General features: G+C 45.9%; 2 protein-coding genes across 12 annotated transcripts in view; one reads left to right on the top strand and one right to left on the bottom strand.

Annotated features, from left to right (window-relative positions):
* Window positions 1–408, bottom strand: part of MTF2 (metal response element binding transcription factor 2) — a 55,750-nt gene extending 55,342 nt beyond the window's left edge. For 3 of the 5 annotated variants that reach the window (XM_084758781.1, XM_084758778.1, XM_084758782.1), the window contains exon 1: window positions 103–405. Coding sequence is in view for 3 of the 5 variants with exons in the window: in XM_084758778.1 (XP_084614904.1) it covers window positions 103–107 (5 nt within the window). In the remaining 2 variants the exon portion in view is untranslated. Of the gene's footprint in view, window positions 1–102 lie in introns of all 5 variants that reach the window. The other 2 variants (XM_084758780.1, XM_084758779.1) reach the window with 2 other exon arrangements.
* A 35-nt stretch (window positions 409–443) lies between these two features.
* On the top strand, window positions 444–12,396 carry LOC311584439 (uncharacterized protein; the record flags this gene model as incomplete). 7 transcript variants are annotated; one of them, XR_014774879.1, is made up of 5 exons in its annotated part: window positions 590–879; window positions 5,780–6,083; window positions 7,076–7,200; window positions 11,068–11,284; window positions 12,196–12,396. XR_014774879.1 is itself a non-coding variant. In XM_084758792.1 (4 exons), the coding sequence occupies 3 exons, from the start codon at window positions 444–446 to the stop codon at window positions 11,263–11,265; spliced, it is 462 nt and encodes a 153-aa protein (XP_084614918.1). In that variant the 3' UTR covers window positions 11,266–11,284; window positions 12,196–12,396. The 7 variants fall into 7 exon arrangements, 1 of the variants encoding a protein (XP_084614918.1); XR_014774880.1 differs by lacking the exon at window positions 590–879 and adding an exon at window positions 1,391–1,649; XR_014774875.1 differs by lacking the exon at window positions 5,780–6,083 and having other exon boundaries at window positions 444–879; window positions 11,079–11,284.
* Window positions 12,397–17,717: the final 5,321 nt, after the last annotated feature.

Raw genomic sequence — 17,717 nt, 5'->3', positions numbered from 1 at the left:
TTTGCTTCCTCTCTTTCGTCTCTTAGAACCACCCCCCGACCCCAACCTCCCGCCCCTCGCCCCCCAGGAAAGAGTCGTTTCCCAGGCCAAGGTCTGTCTCACCTCATTCGGTCACTTAAGTGGTGCCCACCGCTTCATACAGGAAAACAAGAGGCAACCGCGTCCCCGTGGGCGCTTCCCCCGCGAGTCCGGGCACTCAACCGGGCACCGGCCCCGAGCGGGAACCCTGCGCACTCGCTCGCTCGCACGCGCGCACGCACGCACCGAACCCTTGTGTGTGCGGGGCGGGGAGGGGGCGGGGGACGCGAGGAGCAGGGCGGGGGAACGCGCGTCCTCCTCACGCCGGCCTCAGACACGGACCACTTCGCAGCAGCCCTTCGCCATTTTGGTTTCCCGCGGACGAGCGGTGCATTGTGGGAGCGCGGAGCCCGCTCCGGCGCCGAATGGCAGCTCTCCCGGGGCCGCGGAGGGGGCGGGGCCTGCGCGGAAGGACACGGCGCCCTGCGTCCCCGGGACCGCGCCGAACAAAGAGGGACTCTTTAACGTCGCGGCGGGACCCGGGCGCTGCGGTGCCCCACAGCGCAGACACAATGGTGAGCGCTGCGAGGCTGGGCGCTGCGGTGCGATGCGCTTCCCCGGCGGGCGACGGAGCCAGCGCCAGCCTCCCGGGCCCTGCAGAGGTGGCGTGTCGCCCTGCGCATCTCGCTAGCCTCGCTTCCTTCCCTTCCCTGGAGACAGTCGCTGAAAAAGCGCTTTTCTCTTACCGTCACCTCGAGGCCCGCTATCAGAATTCCGAAAGTGGGGCGGGAGACCCCCCCCCCGAATGTCTAATTCCGTTCAGCAGCGACTTTCTCCCCAATCCAAACTTATCTGGAATCGGTATGGAAGACTTTTCCCTTTTTTTTTTTTTTTTTTTTTTTTTTTTTTTTTTTTGCCTTCTGACAAAGAAAGGGTTTTCCTTTTTCTGTTTACCTGCTTCGCGACCTTAACTGATTGTAATGAAATCTTGAAGTATGCCCTCCCGCAAAACCTAGAACTTGCAGGAACTCAGAACTTTCTTGCTACCTGAGGACCAGAAGCTCAGTTGATAAACGAAGTGCGTGGCCATCTCTTTGGCTTATATTTAAATGTGACCCAGTACATGTAGAAACACCTGTAATACCTTTGTATTTTGTGAAAATATTTTCGGAGTCACATAAATTTTATCACAAATTATGTCACAGAGGTAGTCAGCACGGTGATGTAAATTCCTTACACTCATATTTCAAGAGTCTCCTTTACCTATACTCTGAAAAATCTGGCAAATAAGTATATGCATATTACAGTACACATATTTCTTTTTTTGGAGACAGGGTGCATCTCACTATGTAGACCCAACAAGCAACAGGCAGTGTGGTGGTTTCCATAGGTATGGCCCCCATAGTCTCATGCCTGGTGGGTTTGACCCTTAGGAAGTGACACTATTAGGAGGCGTGGCCTTGTTGGAAGAAGTGCCACCATATAGGTGGGCTTTGAGGTCTCCCATACTCAAGCTACACCCAGTGTGACACAGTCTCCTGCTGCTGTCCTCAGATCAAGATGTAGAACTCTCTGCTCCTTCTCCCACACCATGTCTGCCTGTGTGCTGCCAAGCCTTACACCATGAAACTGTAAGGCAGCCACAGTTAAACGTTGTCCTTTATAAGAACTGTGTGGTCGTGGTGTCCCTTCCCAGCCAGAGAACTCTGACTAAGATGGGGGCAGGGGGCTGGCATGGTGCTGAAGCAAAGCTAACTGCAGCCCATCTCCAGTGACACACCTCCTCCAAAAAGGCCACACCTCCTACTCCCTCCCAAATAGTTCCACAGGCAGGGCATGGTGCTGCACGCCTTTAATCCCAGCACTCAGGAGGCAGAGGCAGGTGGATCGCTGTGAGTTCAAGGCCAGCCTAGTCTACAAAGTGAGTCCAGGACAGCCAAGGCTCACACAAAGTGATGCTGTCTTGAAAAACAAAATAACAAATATTTCCACAGACTGGGAAGCAAGTATTTAAATATACAAGCACACAAGACCACCAAAATAGGCTGGGTCTTCTATCAATCACTAAGAAAATGCCTTACAGGTTGGTTTGTTTGGTTGGTTTTTGGTTTTTTGAGACAGGGTCTCTCTGTGTAGCCTTGGCTGTCCTGGACCCGCTTTGTAGACTGGCCTCGAACTCACAGCGATCTACCTGCCTCTGCCTCTGGAGTGCTGGAATTATAGGTTTGAGCCACCACACCCGGCTTTATTTTTGGTTTTTTTTGAGACAGGGTTTCTCTGTGTAGCCTTGGCCATCTTGGACTCACTATGTAGACCAGGCTAGCTTCGGGGACTCAGTGACCCGCCTATGGAGGCATTTTTTTTTTCAATTAATGTTCGCCTCTGATGACTTTGGCATGTGTGTATCCAGTATAATTGATAGGGTTCCCCCCTCCCCCCTTCTCCCCCCCACCCTGCTTTGAGTCACGGTTATAAAGAGAGTTCAGGACAGCAGCCAGGGCTGTTGCACAGAGAAACCCTGTCTGGAAAAAACAAAACAAAAGCAAAACAAAACATAGTCCTTTTCACAAATTGAATAACTTTTTCCCTTTCTTTTTCATCTGAACATATCCATCCATTTTAAGCTTTGTATATAAATCTCTTTTCATTAAAACTCTGTCTTTTTTAAATCTATTTAACTTTTTTTAAATTTATTTTTATGTCCATTGGTGATTTCCCTGTGTATGTCTGTGTGAGGCTGTCAGATCTTGGAGTTACAGACAGCTGTGAGCTGCCATGTCGGTGCTGGGAACTGATCCCAGGCTCTCTGGAAAAAGTCAGTGCTCTTGACCCCAGAGCATCTCTCCAGCCCACACATTAACTTTTTTTTTTTTCGAGACAGGGTTTCTCTGTGTAGCCTTGGCTGTCCTGGACTCACTTTGTAGACCAGGCTGGCCTCGAACTCACAGCGATCCCCCTGCCTCTGCTTCCCGAGTGCTGGGATTACAGGAATGCGCCACCATGCCCGGCTGCCATTAACTTTTTATTAACTGGTTTCTCTCTCTCTCTCTCTTTTTAAAGACTTATTTATTTCATGTATATGTGTGCTCTATCTGTGTGTACATGCCAGAAGAGGGCATCAGGTCACATTGTAGATAACGTGGTGGCTGGAAATTGGACTCAGGACCTATGGAAGAGCAGGCAATGAGTGCTCTTAACCACTGAGCCTTCTCTCCAGACCCCCTTTCTTTCTTTCTTTCTTTCTTTCTTTCTTTCTTTCTTTCTTTCTTTCTTAATATCCTGAGACATAGGTGCTTGATAATTGAGAGCAGTCACTGAAAAGTAGATCTTTTCTTAATCATCATTAGAGAATAAAGGAAAAGTGAAAAAAGCAATGTCAAGCCCTCAGCAACAGAGTGGTGGTTCTGAGTTTACCTTTCACAGTAGGAAGCTTGTCAGCTCTACAAAAGGCAAAGCCTGACTTTTTACATTTGAAACAACACTTAGAGGCCTAATCAGGGCTCGTATTTCCGTAAGTCAAGGGAAGGTGGAAGGTGGCAGCGGTCGCTTTACTAGCTGTCTTTTTATAGCTCGCAGAAGATTAACAAAGTCTGTGAAGGTCTTTATGGCAGTTTGTCTGTTAGTGAAGGAAGACCTGGTGTGTGTCAAGTTCAAGGACTTTATTTGCTTACTTTAAGTCCTGTGACACGATCTACAAGCCTGTTGGCAGGTTTCTTCTATTTGTTTATTAACCAATTCGGGACTGGCTGAAGTGAGCCTCGGTTTCAATTTTTTTCTTGTTTAAGATAATCCTGTAATTAAACTTGTATTTTAAAGTTCTTCATTTTGTAGTATACACAAGCAACGTCCCTTGTTATCTGAAGCCATTGTAAAGGTAGAATGTCCGTAAGGTAAAAGTCAGACTTTAGCTGTGCGTAGACTGACCAGGCAGCCTCCTGGGAGGAGCTGGCTGAGGCTTGGCTGCTGGAGCAGCAGGTGGCAAGGCTGCCAATTTGTTTGATGGAGATGGGAAAGGTGACAAAGAGGCCCCACAGGAATTGTGTAAGTGTGGGTGCTCAAAGACGACCGCTCCCAAGCTTGTTTTAATGATGCCTTAGTTCGAACTCCCTTAAGGAAACCACCCTCTGCTTCCAAGAGTCAGGGTTTCTCTCTGTACTCCTGGCTGACCTGACCTCAAATTCAGAGATCACCTAAGGGCAAGCATCACCATTGTCCGGCTTAAGTAAAGTTCTTAACTGTTCTGCGTGCACATCATATAGGAGAAATAAAACTTCCCATGGAGAAAGCAAGGTAGAAAGGCGTGAACTGCGTAGGCATGCTGGAAAAATCACTCTCTTTTCTTGTGATGGAAATTAAAATAGAACCAAACTGGACTCAGCCAGAGGAGGGTGGTGGCGCACGCCTTTAATCCCAGCACTTGGGAGGCAGAGGCAGGCCATTGCTGTTGAGTTCGAGGCCAGCCTGGTCTACAAAGTGAGTCCAGGACAGCCAGGGCTACACAGAGAAACTCTGTCTTGGAAAACAAAACAAAACAAAACAAAACAACCAAGGAAATAAAAGAGTTAGCGATGGAGGAAGCACAGGGCTTAGAACTCCTGCTCCTGAGATTGACTACTAGTCTGGCCGAACTGACATGTCCAAATTTTAATCCCAGCACTCTGGAGGCAAAGGCAGGAGATCTCTGTCAGTTGGAGGTCAGCCTGGACTAGATAATGAGACGCTATCTCAAAACAAAAACAAAAACAAAAGAAAACCAAAAATGCACTCGGGAGGTAGAGTCAGGTGAATTGATGCGAGTTTGAGGCCAGCCTTGATTCTGCTCCAGTCCGCCTGCCTGTGATGTCATTGCTTACCTGCCATGGGAGGGCCGTGACCCTGCCCAGGGCCATATAAAAGGATAGACCCTCCACATGGTCTCTCTCTCTCTCTCTCTCTCTCTCTCCTTTTGTTTGTTTGTTTGTTTGTTTTTGGTTTTTTTTGTTTTTTGAGACAGGGTTTCTCTGTGTAGCCTTGGCTGTCCTGGACTCAATTTGTAGACCAGGCTGGCTTCAAACTCACAGCGATACCCTTGCTGTCTCGAAAAACCACAAACCATGAACCAAAACAAACAAAAAACACAAAAAACAAAATAAATACATAAAACGTGAGAAAGAGGACAAGAGAGATGGCTCAGTGGTGGAGGGTAGTGAAGTCACTGCTCTTGGAGAGGACTTGAGTCTGGTTCCCAACACCCATGTGGGGGTCAGAGGGAGTCACCGTCACCTGCAACTCCAGTTCCAAGGGACCCAGCGCCTTCTTCTGGGCATCTTGGTCACTGGCACTAATGTACACAGACCCACACACAGGCACACATACATATGCATATCTTAAAAATAAGGAAAAAGACATGAGGTAACAGTGTGGTGGCACAGTCCCAGCATTAGAGAGGCTAAGCCAAGAGGATTGCTTTAAATGAAACAAAGGTTTTTGTTTTGTTTTGTTTTTTTCTTAAAAACAAGCAAGCGAACAAGCAAATTTCAACAGGGTGTTCTCTTAACGGTAAATTCCTGAGTAGTTTAACTCTCTTCATTTAGTTTGGAGGTAGCTGGCCCTTTTAAAAGGACCTTAACCCCCAAGAGGGATTGTGGTTGCTGAAGGGAGAAGGAAGGGATGGGGCAGTCGCCTACTGGAGGCAGCTGTGGCTCCTCTGGGCTATCTTTGGTCACATCTGCGTCAGGTAGTACCACGGGAGATCTGATACGATGGCATTTCCGCTTTCTAGTGGCTCAGAAGCAAAGCAAACATCGAAATGGGAGTTCCTAAACTAAGACCACCAGATGGCTGCAGAGATGGCGCAGCAGTTAGGAGCACCTGCTCTTACGGAGGACCCAGATCACCCACCTCAGCCTGCTAACGACCACCTGCAGCACCCGTTCTGTGGGAACGGTTTTTCTGAGAAATGCTGTTTGAAGCTTTACAAGTCGAACTTTTGCCCAGCCTATAGCCAAGTTAATACTGACCTCCGAGTCATTTATATAACCACATGCCCGTTCAGGTCACATGCTGTGTATTCAACCAGTTCAGAAGTGAGCGCGTTCGTAAGAAAGCATTGTAATCAATCTTACCAAACTTCAATGGAGTTCACCCATACAAGGTCAGCTTTGACTGTACCATGGCCCCTATTTTTCCTTTGTGACTCTTTTTTTCTTCATGGTGGTGTGTTGTGGCTTTGTGTGATACCTTGTGTCAGCTGGGACAGAAGGACAGTATTCTCCCCTGTGAGACGCCTATGAAAGATTGACTAAGACCAAGTTTTCTCATTCCTTCTCATCACTGTATTTGCAGTGCGCTCAGTAGAGAGAGAGAGAGAGAATGCCCTTGCTCAGGACCACTCCTTAGATTAGGACTCCCTTAGGCCAGACTTCTTTCAGGAAGATTAGAACAGAAGAGGCCAAAACTCTTCTGGATAAATCAGGGACTTTCTTGAATAAATGACACCAAGAATTATTCTTCTTTTACGTGGCATTGCCATACAACCAAGGACAATATCTAATGTGCTCTTGTCCTCTTCTAATCTCAGAGTGCGCCTGCACACATGTGCTGTTCACTCACACAAACCCGCACATGTACACAAGAATTTTTTTTTTTTTGGTTTTTTGAGACAGGGTTTCTCTGTGTAGCCTTGGCTGTCCTGGACTCGCTTTGTAGACCAGGCTGGCCTCGAACTCACAGCGATCCACCTGCCTCTGCCTCCTGAGTGCTGGGATTAAAGGCGTGCGCCACCACGCCCAGCCAAGAATTTTTTAAAACTTAAAAACTTTGGAGCACAGGTGCTTAATAGCATCTTAAGTAGTGTTTTAAAGGCCTTAGTAAATAAAAGATCATCTCCACTGATTATCTAAGAGAAGTATTTAAATAGTATTTTATTTTATTATTTTATTTTCGGAGACAATAAACCTTTACTTCTGTGGTCACAAAGCAAACGTTTCTTGTCTTCCTGTGTCGTAAGCCCTTCCCTGAGGACAGCCCAGTCTTTTGATAACTACAGAGCACAAATGTCAGTTTTATCCCTGTGCAGATGGTCGATACACTGCTGATTACAAAGGGAGTGGAAGCAAAGGAGATACGATCTCAGACCAACTTTGACCACGTGACTCCAGCTCAGCTCAGCCACCTTCAGCAGCAGCGCCATTTTCTACAGAGGTGAGTGGCTTAACCTTTAAACTGATGGTACATCTAGCATGGTTATCTTTTTTTTAATGCTTTAATGTCATAAATAAATATTTTAAATATGTCTCTCAAATATATTTCCTAGGGACCACACTGTAGGTTTTCCTACGCATACTTTGCCGTTTTCTTTATTTGAATTGTATGAATTCTCATGTTAGAGTAGGTATTTGGGGCACAGCTTCCCCCACAAATACCACTTTTTAAGATTTATTTAGTCAGGCCGGGCGGTAGTGGCGCACGCCTTTAATCCCAGCACTCGGGAGGCAGAGGCAGGTGGATCACTGTGAGTTCAAGGCCAGCCTGGTCTACAAAGCGTGTCCAGGACAGCCACGGCTACACAGAGAAACCCTGTGTCAAAAAGGCAAAAAGAAAAAAGATTTAGTCACCTTACATCCCAATCATAGTGCTTTCCCCTCTCCTGCCAGCCCCACCCCCTTCCTCCTCCCCCATCTACCGCTCACCCACAAATATCATTACCTCAACCCTAGTTATAGGATTCTTTAGAACATCTGTAAAGTTCCATGTCTGTAATTATCTGTGAGTATGTGCGGGTGTGTGGGGGTGGGCAGGGACAGGCCCCCTCTTGTCCCCATTCGGGTCTCAGGGATCAAACTCAAATTCCCAGGCTTGCTGGCAAACACCTCACCCACCGAGCTAGCGCGCTAGTCTGAGTGATTCATTTCTAAAATTGGAGTACTTGGCCCCAACAAAGAGGAGGGCACCTTAAAGTGTAAGAATTTTTTTTTTCAAGACAGGGTCTCTCTGTGTAGCCCTGGCTGTCCTGGACTCGCTTTGTAGACCAGGCTGGCCTCAAACTCACAGCGATCCACCTGCCTCTGCCTCCCAAGTGCTGGGATTATTAAAGGCATGCACCACCACACCAGGCCCTTTTTTGTTCTTGTTTTTTCTGAGACAGGGTTTCTCTGTGTAGCCTTGGCTGTCTCAAAGAAAAAAAAAAAGGGTACCAGATCTCATTATAGATAGTCATGAGCCACCAAGTGGTTGCTGGGAATTGAACTCAGGACCTCTGGAAGAGCAGCCAATGCACTTAACCTCTGAGCCATCTCTCCAGCTCTCTTTTTTAAATTTTTTAAAATTTAGTTTTATTTTATGTGCATTAGTATGTAGGTATCAGATCCATTGGAACTGGAGTTATAGACAGTAGTGAGCTGCCATGTGGGTGCTGGGGGTTGAACCCAGGTCTTTTGGAAGAGAAGACAGTGCTCTTAACCACTGAACCATCTCATGCTCTTTTTAAAGATTTGATTATTTAATATATGAGTGCTCTATCTGCATGCACACCTGCATGCCAGAAGAGGGCATCAGATCCCAGTATAAATGGTTGTGAGCCACTACATGGTTATTGAGCATTGAAGTCAGGACCTCTGGAAGAACAGTCAGTGCCCTTAACCTCTGAGCTATCTCTCCAGCCTCAAGAAACCCTGTCTTGGAAAAAGAAAAATCAAGCCAGGTGGTGGTGGTGTACACCTTTAATCCCAGCACTTGGGAGCAGAGACAAGTGAATCACTGTGAATTTGAGGCTAGCCTGGTCTACAAAGCAAGTCCAGGACAGTCAAGGCTACACAGAGAAACCCTGTCTTGAAAACACACACACACACACACACACACACACACACACACACACACACAAAGCCAGGCAGTGGTGGCACATGCCTTTAATCCCGTCACTTGGGAGGCAGAGGCAGGTGGATCACTTTGAGTTCCAGACCAGCCTGGTCTACAAAAGTGAGTCCAGAATAGTCAGGACTGTTACACAGAGAAACCCTGTCTCGAAAAACCAAAAAAGAAAAAAAAAAGTCATTATAATATTTGTACCAATAAAGACAGGGGAGGTGCCTGGCAGTGGTGGCACATCCGGGCCTCACCTTGTAGACCAGGTTTGTTTTGGTTTTAGAGACATAAGTTTCTCTGTGTAGCCTTGGCTGTCCTGAACTCACTTTGTAGACCAGGCTGGCCTTGAATTTATAAAGCTTCACCGGCCTCTGCCTCCCAAGCATTGGGATCAAAGGTGAGAGCCAGCGGTGACAGCTGTGTTTTATGTTGACATCATGTACTATTATAAGCTGTATATTCCTCAAAATCTATTATGTTGAATTCTCCAACCTACCTTCTCAGAACCTCTATATTTGGAGATTAGGCTTCAAAAGGACTGAATAGTAATTAGCATTAATGGATCTCCAAGTTGGAGACCATCCTGGTCTAGAAAGTAAGTCCAGGACAGCCAAGGCTACACGGAGAAACCCTGTCTGGAAAAACCAAAATAGCAAGTAACATTAATGGTTAGCTGTGTACTTCCAACTTCAGGTGTTTGAATCTGAAGTCCTCAGAGGTGACTGATAGGGTGTGGGAAATGCAGTTTTCAAGAAAGAGCTACGCCTTTCTTAAAAGTTCACAATGCTGATTTATTAGAAACAATGACTGTGGAGTCAGAAGGTCACAAGTCCAGAGACAAATTGTCTTGTGCTATTTTGGCCTCCTCAATAGCCTTTCCCTAGGTTTTACTAACATCCGGGATGTACAAATGGGTCTTGCTTTGTCAACCCAGAAGCTAGGAAGGTCACCAGATAGCATTTGGGTTTCCAGCAGAGGGTTCTCCTCTTCCCTGCGATCCGCTTCCCTGCTATTTCCGCCAGCGTGTCTGAAAAGTACCTGGAATTATGAATTGCTTTGGTCTGTTAACATTTAAAAACTCATGAGCCAGGCATGGTGGCACAGGTCTTTAATCCCAGCACTCAGGAGGCAGAGGCAGGAGGATCGCTGTGAGTTGAGAGGCCAGCCTGGTCAACAAAGTTGAGTCTAGGACGGCCAAGGCTACACAGAGAAACCTTGTCTCAAAAAACAAAAACAAACAAACAAAACTCATGAATTTCTGGGTGGTGATGGCAGATGCCTTTAATCCCAGCACTTGGGAGGCAGAAGCAGGCAGATCTTTGAGAGTTGGAGGCCAGTCAGGTCTGCAGACCAAGTTCTGGGACAATCAAGGCTACACAGAGAACCCCATCTCAAAAAAACAAAAACAAAAAAACGACACCCCCCCCTGCACAAAGACAAAAAACTTCATTAAACTGTTACTAAATTGGAACACAGCATTTGCAGCAAATTATCAAAAAAATTTCAAATTAATAAAACATCCTTAAATACCATATTCTACAGATCTCAGGTTTCTGAAGACCATCTATCTCTAGTATACCAGAATTAATAGGTTTTGGCTAAATACTGACTAGCTTAGAAAACTAGTACCCAACAAAATCACAAGGTTAGTTGACTAGTAGTTTGCATTTCTTAATTATCATAAACAGTTTGTGATAATATCTTTCAAAAGGACTAGAACTTCACATTGCATTTTTAAGAATTACATAGGAACAAAGAGTTACACATAGGTAAAAGGAGTTGATACATATTATATTGTAACCAAAATATAACCTTAATTTTGTATCAATATACAAAGGATTTATAACAATGTAACAATTATAACCTCAATTTTGTATCAATATACAAAGGATTTATAACAATGTAACGATTATAACCTCAATTTTGTATCAATATACAAAGGATTTATAACAATGTAACAATTATAACCTTAATTTTGTATCAATATACAAAGGATTTATAACAATGTAACAATTATAACCTTAATTTTGTATCAATATACAAAGATCTGTAAGCGTAGATTGAATAACCTTTCTTGCGGTTGTTCCTATATTATTTCTTCATCCCTCTTTTTGTGTATATAAAAAGGAACAATTTTAACTACTTCCTGTCCTTAACTCTCTCCTTGAGGACTTCCCAGATGGCTTACCAAATCTGATGGCTTCTCAGTTTGTCCTCAGCTGGAGTGATCTCTCTGTCCATGGGGTAATGCCACTCATTGGAGTGCCAAAATGTTTTAAAATGAAATTCTCAGTCGCCGAGATGAGATCACTAGGTCCCCACCGACCACCAGGATCCCGAAGCCGTATGCAAAAGCAAGGGGCCTTTATTTCTGCAGAAGTCCAGCATGCAGGGATCACCATTTAGACAACATGGCGACACCGAGGTGAGCGCGCAGGCTTTTTTAAAGGCACTGGGGGACTCCAAGGGGAAAGTTGGCGACCTTTAACACAATTGGAGCATTCAAATTGAAAAAGCACAGGCAGACTGAAAAGGTGCAGGCAACCTTAGTCAGCGGTCATGAGTTAGTCATAAGACAAGAGATTTCTAGACCTGCAGTAAACTACCTTGACCAACCTTATCTTCCTCCGGCCAGGTGGCTAGGCCATTCCTGATTGGCTGCCCATTATCTGTGGTATTCCCGGTAACTGCTGAGCTCATTTCTGAGGAATGGAGGCTGTGGCCTGCTTCAAGCTAACAAGAAGCTGAAGGCCACCATGGAGTCACTAGACTTATTTTAAGCAGGCCTCCTTGCTATTTTTAAACTAAGTTTTGGCCAGGCGTGGTGGCACACGTCTTTAATCCCAGCACTCGGGAGGCAGAGGCAGGCGGATCACTGTGAGTTTGAGGCCAGCCTGGTCTACAAAGCGAGTCCAGGACAGCCAATTATATAGAGAAAGCCTGCCTCGAAACAAAAACAAATAAACTGAGTTTTATCAGAGAGCCAGCAATCTAGGAACATAGTGGATAATCACCCATGCCTAGCCTCTCCTCTCCAGCCAGCAGCCTTTCCAGGGCATTCCTTGGTGAGGGTGCCTGTCTCACTAACACCCTCCCCCCCTTTTTTTGAGACAGGGTTTCTCTTTGTAGCCTTGGCTATCCTGGACTTGCTCTGTAGACCAGGCTGGCCTCGAACTCACAGCGATCCTCCCACCTCTGCTCCGAGTGCTGGGGATTAAAGGCGTGCGCCACCATGCCCAGCCCTCACTGACCCCTTACACTCTACACTCCGCTTGAGACTCTGAGACTCTGATGCATCTGGGCAGCATCTGCAGCGTCAGCCTTGTGCTCTTCCAGGGACACCTGTGCTGGACACTTAACTTCCAACACTACCAAGGGGCAGGCGAGAGGCTCCTCCAGTAAGTGTGCCTCACACCAAGCCTAGGATCTGAGTTGGAGCCCTATGGCCCTCACGGTTGAGAGGGAAACCAGCTTCTAACAAGTTGTCCTTTGACCACTGCCTGTGCCCTCAATGTATGCACATATACAATAAAATAAATGAACGTAATAACTAAAATAGAAGACCTTTAACTCTCTGTGTGTGTGTGTGTGTGTGTGTGTGTGTGTGTATGTGTGTGTGTGTGTATGTGTGTGTGTGTGTGTGTGTGTGTGTGTGTGTGTGTGTGTAGATTTCACAGTATGGCCTGCAGTTCTGCTCCCACCATGGGAGGTGTCACACGATTCTTAGTTCTGATACATTGTATTTGCTCAAGTAGCTTTCACTGGGTGAGTTACATGAACGGCCCAAGAGCTCACCCTAGAACAGAAGGTGATCAGCCTCACCCCCCTCTCAGCTGTACTCCTAGGGCAGTTTAGCTGAAGGCACAGACACACAGGAAGTTAAAACTTAGAAAGGCACGCATGAAAGCTCCCTGTCCCGAGGGAGAGTGACAGACAGGAACGTCTTTCCTAAGCCTGGCTCTGCCTCTGCGAAGGGCAGGGCTGGTGGTGGAGTCAGATCGGACGGCACACGGCACAGGGACATTGGCTAGAGTGTCTGACGATAGGTTTTCAACTACTGGAGCTGTTGTTTTGGGTTGAAGTTATTTCTGCAATCAGACTTTACCACAGCACCAAACCCCATGAGATTATTTGTGCTTTTCTCTTGCTTGACAGTGGGAACTCCTCAAAGCAAAACCAGACTCTTTCATCTTTGGTTTATTCTTATCTGTTGCATAAACTCATGCATGCCTGAGAGACAAGAATGTGTTTCGCCTCTCCTGTAATCTAAGATGGAGATAGTGAGGTAAAAATGGAAGCGATGAAGCTCTAATACCCTTAGAACTCTTTAAAATCCTCAGAATACTCGTTTCTAAATTCATAGATCACACAGGGTTTCTGGAGAAGGGAGGTGCGATTTTACTATGAACATGTGCAGATTAGACCAAGAACTAATGCAAGGCTGAGCGTGGTGGCGCACGCCTTTAATCCCAGCACTAAGGAGGCAGAGGCAGGCGGATTACTGTGAGTTCGAGGCCAGCCTGGTCTACAAAGCGAGTCCAGGACAGCCAAGGCTAACTAACACAGAAAAACCTTGTCTCGAAAAACAAAAAAAGAAAAAGAGAAAAAGAATTAATCCAAATTCCCTGATCTTTTCCTTTCCACCCTCTACCTTACTACAGACGACCCCAAACAAATAGTTAGGGGTCTGGGGAGATAGCTCAGTGCTCAGAACCCCATAATAGCAGGGGTGTACCCTCCTACCTGTCACCCCAGAACTCACTGGGGATTGGAGATGGCTGTCTGGAACAAGCTGGCTATCAAGACTAGTTGATTCACTTGGCCAACGTGGCACACACCTTTAATCCCAGCACTTGGGTGGCAGAGGCAGGTGGATCTCTGTGAGTTCAAGGCCAGTCTGGTCTATAGAGTGAGTTCCAGGACAGCCAAGATAACACAGAGAAAACCTGTCTCAAAAAAACCAAAGAAAGCAGGGCAGTGGTGGCACATGCCTTTAATCCCAGCACTCAGGAGGCAAAGGCAGGTGAATCACTGTGAGTTCAAGGCTAGCCTGGTCTACAAAGGGAGTCCAAGACAGCCAAAGTGGCACAGAAAAATCCGGTCTCAAAAAAAGGAAAAAAGAGCCGGACATGGTGGCACACGCCTTTAATCCCAGCACTTGGGAGGCAGAGGCTGGTGGATCACTGTGAGTTCGAGGCCAGCCTGGTCTACAAAGTGAGTCCAGGACAGCCAAGGCTACACAGAGAGACCCTGTCTCGAAAAAAAACAAAACAAAACAAAACAAAACAAAAAAACAAAAAAAAAAGAAAGAAAGAAAGGAAAACAAAAGAGAAACATAAATTCTACAGATATCATGTGTATAAATAAAGGCATTTTCAATTCAATCCCTGTTTGGGTTTTGTTGTTTTGAGACAAAGTCTCCTGTAGGCCAAGCTGGCTTTGAACTCCTTCCCTTAAAGCTACCCCAACTATACGTATAATCTGAATTTATGCTCTAAATCACCAAATTCAGCTGCTTCTCTCTGCCACATAGTCTATTTTCTTTGGTTTGTATGCAGATCCTGCTAAGCAGGTGGTTCATAGCTTGGGAAAGACTACACCTACCAGCTGTCACATTTACACGCGGCTCTGTTTAAATGCTTAATCGCTCTCAGCATTCAATTTACAGCTCATAAACCCCTCCCAGATGGCAAGAGTGAAGGTTTTCTTTGAATTAACTTTGGGGAGATATAAAAGCTTAGGTTCACAATTTGTCCCCTAACACAGTTATCTTTGAATCCGGAGCAGCAGGATGGGACTTTCCCTGTATATAGTATCTGGGTTAATCAGCAAGGACAGATTGCTATGTCAGTACAAACTACTCCAGTGGGGGCTGGAAAGATGACTCAGAGGTTAAGAACATTATCTGCTCTTCCAAAGGTCCCAGAGTCCAATTCCCAGCAACCACATGGTGGCTCACAAACATCTATGAGATCTGGTGCCCTCTTCTGGCATGCAGGCACACATGGGGGCAGAATACTCTATACATAATAAATAAATAAATCTTTGAACAAGACAAAACAAAAACAATCCCAATGTCCTCAGGATGATTCTATTACAAGATACGTACTAACCCATCCAGCAGCAGTGTGAGGCGGCCCGTGTTGTAGCCACTAGTTCTTTCTTTCTTTTTTTTTTTTTTGGTTTTTCGAGACAGGGTCTCTCTGTGTTAGCCTTGGCCGTCCTGGACTCGCTTTGTAGACCAGGCTGGCCTCAAACTCACAGTGATCCGCCCGCCTCTGCCTCCTGAGTGCTGGGATTAAAGGCATGCGCCACCGCGCCCGGCTGCCACTAGTTCTTTCAAAGACCAAGTCAGTAAAGCTGGGGTTTTGTGTTTGTTGAATCAGGGTCTTGTGTAATGTAGGCTGGCCTTGAACTCAGTACATAGCGAAGGATGAACTTGGATTTCTAACTCTCCTGCCTCCACCTCCTGAGTGCTGAAATTACAGGAGTACATCAGCACAAAGAGCTCATCAGGATTTTATTATTTAGACCGGTGTCGTGGTGGTCCACACCTTTAATCCCAGCACTCAGGGAGGCAGAGGCAGGCGTATCTCTGTGGGTTCGAGGCCAACTTGGTCTATAAAATGAGTCCAGGGCAGCCAGGGCTACACAGAGAAACCCTATCTCAAAAAACAAAAAGAAAACAAAACAAACATTTAGGTGTATTTAATTCATTCTATATACATGAGTGTTTTGCTCACATGTATATCTGTGCATCATGTGTGTGCCTGGTACCTGAGGAGGTCACAGGAGAGCATCCAAAAAAAAAAAGAAGAAGAGAGCATCCAATCCCAGGAACTCGAGTTATGGATTGTAAACCACCATGTGTGTACTTGGGATCAAACCCTGTTCTCTGCAAAAACAAGTGCTCTTAACTATTGTGCCACCTCTCCAGCCCCAGGATTCTTTTTATTTTTATTTTTTTTTCCCCTCCAGCCAAGGTTTCTCTGTATAGCCTTGGCTGTCCTGGACTCACTTTGTAGACCAGGCTGGCCTCAAACTCACAGCCTGCCTCTGCCTCCTTGAGTGCTGGGATTAAAGGCGTGCACCCCCACGTCCTGCCTTTTTTTAAAAAATTATATTTATTTGTGTGTGTGTCTGTGTTACATACAATGAAGCAACTCAGAGAATTTGCAGGAATCAGCACCATGTGGGGTCTTGGGAATTAAATTCAAGTTATCAGGTTTGGCAGAAAGTGCTTTAAATGCTGAGCCATCTTTCTAGCCCCAGGAGTCTAGATTTACTAGAATTTCAAGCCATATGTGGTGGCCTATGCCTGTAATCCCAGCACCCAGGAGATGGAGGCAGGAGAACTGTGGTCCTCCCTAACCCTGAGGGCCAGCCTCTCCTGCACAAACTAGTTTGAGGATAGCCTGGACCCTGTCTCATAAAATATGACACCCTGCCCTTCCCACCCACCCACTCCTCAAAAGAAGAAACAAAGAAAGAGGAGAGAGAGAGAGAGACAGACAGACAGACAGACAGACGGACAGAGACAGAAAGAGACTACACACACACACACACACACACACACACACACACACACACGCATGCACGCACGCACGCACGCGCATGCATTTGTAAGGGTTTTGCCGCCCTCTAGTGGCAAATAATAATTCAATAATTCTACCAGCTCTTGTTTTTTTTGATGACCATACAGTGGGCAAGATTTTTACTTAAAACCACTTTTCTTGCCAGGCCGTGGTGGCACACGCCTTTAATCCCAGCACTTGGGAGGCAGAGGCAGGCTGATCTCTGTAAGTTTGAGGCCAGCCTGGTCTACAAAGGGAGTCCAGGACAGCCAAGGCTACACAGAGAAACCCTGTCTCAAAGAAACAAACGAACAAACAAACACCCCCCCCCAAACAAACAAACAAAAAACCAAAACCACTTTTCTTAGCCGGGCTGGAATTGGTGGCCTTTAATCCCAGTACTCGGAGGCAGAGGTAGGTGGATATCTGAGTTTAAGGCCAGTCTGGTCTACAAAGAGAGTGTAGGACAGCCAAGACCACACAGAGAAACCCTGTCTCCACAAAGTAAAATGAAACCCCATTCCCCAAAAAAGAAATCTCTCTCTCTCTCTCTCTTTCTCTTTGTCTCTTCTCTTTTTAATTAATATGTTTGTGTTTATTAACAGCAGTATTGATTTGTAGACTATAATCTAAAATAATTTACTGTTCTGGCTCAAATTCTGTTTTGATCATTGGGCATTCTTCCAGTTGGTACTTCTGCTCCCTTGACACAGTCTTGAATATCCATATAAGTATATGTTAACACTTCAGGAGTTTCTTTTCCTTTCTTTTTTATATTTTTTATTTATTGGTTTTTTGAGACAGGGTTTCTCTGTGTAGCCTTGGCTGGTCTGGACTTGCTTTGTAGACCAGCTGGCCTTGAACTCACAGTGATCCACCTGCCTCTGCCTCCCAAGTGCTGGGATTAAAGGTGTGCTCCACCACGCCCCGCTAAGTCTTATTCTTCAAGTTCAACAATTCTACATGTATGTGGAGTGTACCCCCATAGCTGCAGTACACAGGGTAGCCCCACCTGGTCAATGTCTCCTCGGCTTTGTCTTTATGTTCGGTCCCCACCCTTAACTCCTGGAAGCAACTCAAGTTTTCCTGTCTTTATATAGTTTTGTTATTTATTTATTTACTTACTTACTTACTTACTTACTTACTTACTTACTTACTTTTTGGTTTTTGAGACAATTTCTCTGTGTAGCCTGGGTTGTCCTGGAATTTGCTCTGTAGACCAGGCTGGCCTTTAACTCACAGAGATCCGATTGCCTCTGCCTCCCAGTTTTGGGATTAAAGGCG

The sequence above is a fragment of the Acomys minous genome, assembly GCF_964271855.1.
Source record: "Acomys minous genome assembly, chromosome: 15".
Classification (NCBI taxonomy): domain Eukaryota; kingdom Metazoa; phylum Chordata; class Mammalia; order Rodentia; family Muridae; genus Acomys; species Acomys minous.
Note: the sequence above shows the minus strand (reverse complement) of the source record. Positions and strands in the feature narration are given on the sequence as shown.